The sequence below is a fragment of the Salvelinus sp. IW2-2015 genome, linkage group LG13, assembly GCF_002910315.2.
Source record: "Salvelinus sp. IW2-2015 linkage group LG13, ASM291031v2, whole genome shotgun sequence".
NCBI lineage: Eukaryota > Metazoa > Chordata > Actinopteri > Salmoniformes > Salmonidae > Salvelinus > Salvelinus sp. IW2-2015.
In genome coordinates this window covers 25,126,077-25,132,550 of record NC_036853.1, presented here as the reverse complement: position 1 = coordinate 25,132,550, position 6,474 = coordinate 25,126,077, and the positions used below count along the sequence as shown (strand labels likewise).

The 6,474-nt window shown below is 41.3% G+C and overlaps 2 protein-coding genes across 4 annotated transcripts; both read right to left on the bottom strand.

Moving 5' to 3' along the window:
* Positions 1-708: 708 nt before the first annotated feature.
* Positions 709-2,883, bottom strand: LOC111971634 (regulator of G-protein signaling 1). 3 transcript variants are annotated; one of them, XM_023998490.2, is made up of 5 exons: positions 2,443-2,883; positions 2,039-2,098; positions 1,609-1,670; positions 1,269-1,435; positions 709-1,026 (listed from the first exon to the last, which is right to left on the bottom strand). In XM_023998490.2, exons 1-5 carry the CDS (start codon positions 2,526-2,528, stop codon positions 838-840), a joined length of 564 nt encoding a protein of 187 aa, XP_023854258.1. In that variant the 5' UTR covers positions 2,529-2,883; the 3' UTR covers positions 709-837. The 3 variants fall into 3 exon arrangements, with proteins under 3 accessions (XP_023854258.1, XP_023854257.1, XP_023854259.1); XM_023998489.2 differs by having other exon boundaries at positions 1,609-1,673; positions 2,443-2,882; XM_023998491.2 differs by lacking the exon at positions 1,609-1,670 and having other exon boundaries at positions 2,443-2,464.
* Positions 2,884-4,722: 1,839 nt separating this feature from the next.
* si:ch211-117l17.6 (regulator of G-protein signaling 8) lies at positions 4,723-6,266 on the bottom strand. The gene is made up of 5 exons (XM_023998928.2): positions 6,150-6,266; positions 5,956-6,051; positions 5,784-5,839; positions 5,512-5,678; positions 4,723-5,275 (listed from the first exon to the last, which is right to left on the bottom strand). The coding sequence occupies exons 1-5, from the start codon at positions 6,224-6,226 to the stop codon at positions 5,090-5,092; spliced, it is 582 nt and encodes a 193-aa protein (XP_023854696.1). The 5' UTR covers positions 6,227-6,266; the 3' UTR covers positions 4,723-5,089.
* Positions 6,267-6,474: the final 208 nt, after the last annotated feature.

Sequence of the window (6,474 nt, the reverse complement as noted above, 5' to 3'; positions counted from 1 at the left end):
ACACAACTTAACCTCTACTTCATAATTGGTAATTATTCAATGACAGACAGTGTAAGAAGTCTTTAACTGCCTTGCAAATCTAAAGATTCAACCGCCTTTTGAAAAACTGGTTTGAATTTAGAGACGAAATGTGAATAGTATTAAGGACAGTATAGTATTTCGGGCCGGTATCCATTCTATGCGTGCCTTTTGAAAAACTGGTTTGAATTTAGAGACGAAATGTGAATAGTATTAAGGACAGTATAGTATTTCGGGCCGGTATCCATTCTATGCGTGCTCTCTCCTTTGTTTCACTCCAGACCACGTACTTTAGTATTGCTAGTGAAAGTCCACCTTGCATCTCATATCTTATCACAGTATCATAGGCATCCTGTTGCGCACATACACACACAAACACACACACACACACAAACACACATACACTCTCTTCTCCATCTTTTTAGGACAGGAAGCACCTCCGGTTGAGTGGGGACTGCATGGTTGCTGACGTTGTGTTTCAGTTCGATCGTCATTCACTCTGTGATTCATTCACTGTCAAAGACGATCTAATCACCTATGATATGTCACTCCCAGAGTTACAGATAAGACAGCAGCATCCAGTGCAATCGCGGCGCTGTAGCATTCCTCATATCCTCTCTGCCTTTCCTTCTGCCTTTCTTTTTCTCTTGGCGAATCCCACTTGCAGTGTTTCAYGGTGTGGTCTTGTGTTGTGGCGACCATGGTTTGTAGGGACACAGGCCTGTCAGTCTCTCTATGCTTGGTCAGCCTTCCATCCTGTAGAACCCCAAACATTCCAGTTTCTGTTGTCATGTTTTCCTGTCGTCTAATCCGCTCCTATTAGCCCTTGACGGCGTCAGCGGCGAGGGAATCCAGGAGGGATCGGTAAATGTCTGAGCGCAGGAAGCGAGGGTACGAGTCTCTCTCCATCAGCCCATAGACAATCTTCTGGGCATCGTCAAAGCACTGGAGTGTAGGATTCTTCACGGCCCTCTTGATCTGCTCCCTCGTGTGGTAGTCAATGTTTATCTGGAACAAGAGCACGATTAATTTAGATTTACGAAGTACAGATGGATTTCATATAGCATGTTTGGAAATAAACATTTGAGGGGGGTTTATTAACCAGATGATGTTGATGAAATACATTGAAACATCAATGAGGTTACAAAGAGTTKAAATGCAGGGTTGCTTTCTGTAGAAATGTCACTGCAGCTATTTGAATCTGTAGCATGTAGCCATGTACTGTAATACTGTAACTATAACAGTCGTACCTCTTTAGGAGCCTCAGCCTTTATGAAATGCTCATAGATTTTTTTGGCCTTCGATGACATTCTGAATGAAGACTTGATTTTCTTGTACTCCTCACACGTCAGCCAGAACTCAATGTTCTCATCGCTGAATTCAGACTTCAGAAAGGTTCTGAAGGTCGCCAGTCCATCTGTGGGGAAGAATAAAAACACACCAAGACATGAAACAATTATACAGCCCCAAGCCTGGAAACACGTGCTGTTTTTGTTCAACATTTCTATCTTGCTGTTTTCAGTTAGATATTTTATCTAATTTAGCTATTTATCTTGAACTATTTTGATCGTTTGATAAAGTGAAACTCACATTTAGACTCGAGGAGTCTCTCCAGTGACTGAGACCATTGTTGGGTATCTTCTAAACTTAGCCTGCTAGGAAGAAAATGTGTGGTGATTACTCAACTAGAATCAAATCTGGGTAAAAATAAAACTGGTATTTGATGTGAGGGCAAAAGGGCACATAGAACCAACATAATTAGGAAACAATTATAGCCGCACATGGGTGCGTGTGTGTGTGCCTATGTGCGTGCCTGCTTTCTGAAGTTTCATTTGAATTCACACACACTACCACAGATGGAGACTACAACATATATGGTATTTGATTTTGAACAATACAATATATGTAATATATGTTTTTATATATGTTTATATGTTTTTATATATTTAAAATCATATAATAATAATAACCATTAGGATCAACACAGAGTAACAGAGTAAGGAAGGGTAAGAATCCTGACCTCTCAGAGGTGGATGAATGTGAGAACATGCATTGCAGTCGGCACATAAAGTTCTTTCCCCTGTGGAGAGAATAAAAGAACGGTCACGATCGACTCCTAAAACAACGTATTCCATTGCTGTGTAAGGACATCTCAGTATGTAGTATCTTGGTAGAAGGTATTCACAGGTTTAGTAAAACATATGCAGTGCTTATATACAATGTGTGGCCTAAAGTATGTAGTATGACGCTAAAGCATTTGTACAAGCATTTTAGTATTTAGAAAGTATATGACACATCCATAGTATTACGAGAGTACATTGATAATATAGCCTAATATTGACTAAATATACATAATACTCCACAATACATTTTCCCGACATCGCCAGCTGTTGAGAGTATAAAAAAGCTATAAGCTACACTCACAAGTTCTTGTTCCTCCTCCTGTCGTCCTGCTCCATATTGAAGTGCTGTGTTTGTATCAGTGTCTCTGTGATGATTAGGCTGGGCATGTTTTAACTCCACACTCTCTGTCCCCTGCTGCTGCTCATGCTGGGGTGAATCACTCTCTGTATAGAGGGGTCTCCCTCCACCTCAGGCCTTTATATGCAGGGCTGGAAGGTGAAACACAGACTCAGCCCAGTGAACCGTAGCACGAGAGGAAGCCCCTACGCTCTCTCTCTATCTCTCTCTCTGTGACATGCGCTCTCTGTCTTTTTGCGACACTCTCTTTCAACCTCTCTGTGTCATGCTCTCTCGCCCTCTCTCTCTGGATACCCCTCTCTCTCTCGCGCATTCTCTCTCTCTTTGTCCGGTTTTCCAGGCAGCCTAACTGCTCCTCGTTCAAAGTGTGCTCTTTATGTCCACAATATTTTTGGTCTGGGCTGCTAAGATGCAAATGACAGAGACAGTGACAGTGATAGGCAAATCATGACCTTTGCTTGGTGTGTGTTTCGGTACCCTGTTGAAATGTCATTGGGATGTTTAATTTCTTATACTGTATCCAGCGGCAAGGTGTATCTTTACTAAATTATATGATGATTAAATCCAATATAGACAGTCCGTTGTTTAGTTTGTAGATTGTGGGTGTATAGCCTTTGCATACATTAGCCAGAGTCATATAGACACCTCATGGCCAATGTGACTATAGGCAGCAATGTCCAATGACCTGTCCCTTGTCATTCTGCACAGTAACTGATGTGGTTCTCCTCAACTTACCCAAAGATGGCCACAAGCAGTCAAGCACAACCAAGTGACACCAAAACATGTCCACATACAGTTAATCTGCCTTGTGCCCTCAATTTCACACCACCACACAACTACCTTTACATCATACAGTAAAAACTGACCAGAGGTTTAAACGAACACACCACAATCACCTGTGTGGTTGACACCATAAATATGTAAAAAAAAAAAAATAGAATTACATTGTCCTCCAAGAGTTGCTGAATCTCCTTTCTACTTCTGCTTTACACCAATTCGAACAGTATCCATTATAGAAGTTCCTGAGTGACGGTATTGAGTAACTCAGACAGTATCAGAAATACACTGCACATTACTCACTTCCCCTCGGCTGTCATGGCAACCGTTTGTGACAAAGGAAAACAGCGTCAGACTCTGTGTGAAGGACAAAGTGGTGTGATGTTGTCGTGATGCAGGAGGGGCGAGATCTCTGTCATCTAGCAAGAATATCCCTTCATACCAACTATACTATTGACTTACCGAGCAAAAAATTGCAATAGAAGTTGCTATTGTCTTGTCTTCCCTCTACCCAATAGTCCTCTTTGAAAATATCAACTCTCACATAAAACCTTCCCTTTGAAGACTGCTTTAAGTATTTAGTATTTTATTAGGATCCCCATTAGCTGTTGCTGAAGCAGCAGCTACTCTTCCTGGGGTCTATTTATAACCTGGTATGTAGTAAAAACATTGAGTTCATCTCATAATCATTGAGCAATGCTCAATTGAAGATCATGCTGTACTAGCCTCCAGACATTTGTCCATAGTGTGCCATGCTGATGCCAAAAGTCATCACAGAACAGTTGTTCCTTGGTGATGAGATTACTTCCCTAACAAGGGGACACATTCAGGCCAATTTGCCATGCATCAGAGCATCTACTGACTCCAATCCACTGGTGGGAGTTCTGGGTCAAACTCACAGTTATTCTTAGAGCCGTCCAGATTACCTTTTTAAGACAACTTTGAGAAATAGAGCCATCTACAGAGTGGGATGAACGGTGACAGGGCAACATTTTTCCAGCTTCAATACATCGTCGCAGGGTGGGCTCTGGGCAATTAGCTGAGACAGCTGACATGTGATCACAACAGACTTACAGTCAGTAGGCTGTGGAAAATTATTTTCTCCGATTTTCCCTGCCCACCGACCGACCACACACGATTACTCAGTGTCACAGGACAAATTAAAGATAACCCTTCACTCTGACAACATMTACATCCTGACTTATGGAAGTATACTGTATATTTAAACTGACAGGGTCCATCCATGCTATATTAGTATTAAGAGTTAAATGAATAACAGGTATTCATGTTTCATATTGCTGACAGATCCATATCATGGGTGTCAAATAAGCATGAAATGAAAAAACAGATTTTTTCCTTTGCCGAAACAAATAACACTTTATTAATGGAATACTTAAAAGCCTTTTAGTTCTGCATTTCTGTAACCATACAAAACTCATTTCTGTAACCATTTGTAATGTAAGTCCTTCCATTTAGACATTCTGTACCTTCTGTTCTTACCTAAAACTATTCCCTAGACGCAAATGTTTTTACACCAACGCCACTTTTGATGCATCAGTCAGTCTAGATGTTTGAATAAATGTACTGTTTAGCACTCTGAATCATTGACACTACTCATCACCACACATCACTCAATGCTTCTCCATACTCTATACTCATTTCTTCTTCTTCTCCAATTCATAAGTAATTTCCTGTGGTCATTATGTGTCACTTCCTGTTCTATCCTCAGGATCTATAGTCTCATGTTTCCATGACTCGTTTGGAATCCTCCTTGTTTGGACTTGGTGAATCTTGATTCACAAACTCTTGACCCCTAACCTCTACCAGAAGGTCCTGGCTTGCGTCTGAGCCCCAGGTAGGCGTCTGACCTGAGAAACCTGGAGTACGAGTCGCTCTCCATCAGTTTGTACACGTGTCTCACTGCCTCGTCAAAGCAGCACAGAGCAGGAGCTTTCATGGACCTGTTGATCTTCTCGTGGATGTGGTGGTCAACGTTGATCTGTAGGGGGGAAACATAAACCATTACAATGAGTGCCAAGGGAAAGTTCTAATGATAGGCTAAGTTATCTTTGAAATAGTCCATTTCCCACATCAGCAAAGTACATGGAATTACATAGTCACACCGTAGGAATTATAGCTATATCTGCTACTTTAGCTTATATTATGTTAGTGTTTTGGATAACTGCATCCAGATACTGCCAAGGTGAATGCTGATGCATAGCCCGACTAACTGACCTCTCTCTGGGCCTGGGGATGGAGGAACTCCTGGTAGATCTCTGTTGCTTTCCAGGACAGGTCAGCCGGTGAGGTGGTCTTTCTGTAGTCTCTGCATGCTAGCCAAAATTCAATATTCTCCTCACTGAATTCGGACCGCAGGAACGCTCGGAAGGCTGCAAGGCCCCCTGGGGGATTATTAATGCTAAAGTCAGAAGGTGGTCTAATCAGACTGTACTATTGATGATAATGAATGTACTCTGGGCCAACATAGTTAAAATAGTTGTCATTACTTTCGTCCTTCAACAAGGTCTCAAGAGTTGGCTGGATTCTTCTATTGTCCTCTGGACTTAAAAAGATTGAAAAAAATGGGGGGGATTATATGTGTTTTGTAAGTCAATATTACTAGGTAAACTATTTGACATGTTATTGTTGTGAAATAGTCTCCACTGTTGCCATACTTACCTGATTTTTGTAGAAAAGGACTCATCATTTATCTTTTGTGCCAGAATACACTGGATGTCTTTTTTCTGTCTTTTTCTGCTTAGAAGGATATCGATCCTGTGGAAGTAGTATGCATTATCATCCGATCTATTATGATAACACAAATGTATCATGAACTGCCTATAAAGGTCCCTTTCCTAGATCATTTAACTTACCTTATTCTCTGTGTTCTATTTTGCGGTATATCCTTCAATTCATAGATCCGAATCTTTGAAAATAATAGGTTGGGCATCTTCACATCATTGACAGCGATTCCTCCTAGGAATTAGATGTAGACCGTATGGTCTTAGTAAACATTCCAGGCCCATCCTGGGCAGGTATTTAGCATCTCAAGAGAGGTGTGTTATGGTGACGTTTGCGGTGTGCTGGTGCAGGCCCCTAGATGCCTTGGCACAGCTTACCGAAACTCCCCTAGGACGTAACATCTTTGACTCATGGATATTTACATTCCTGTAAAATTCCTATTACACATTTTTCCCC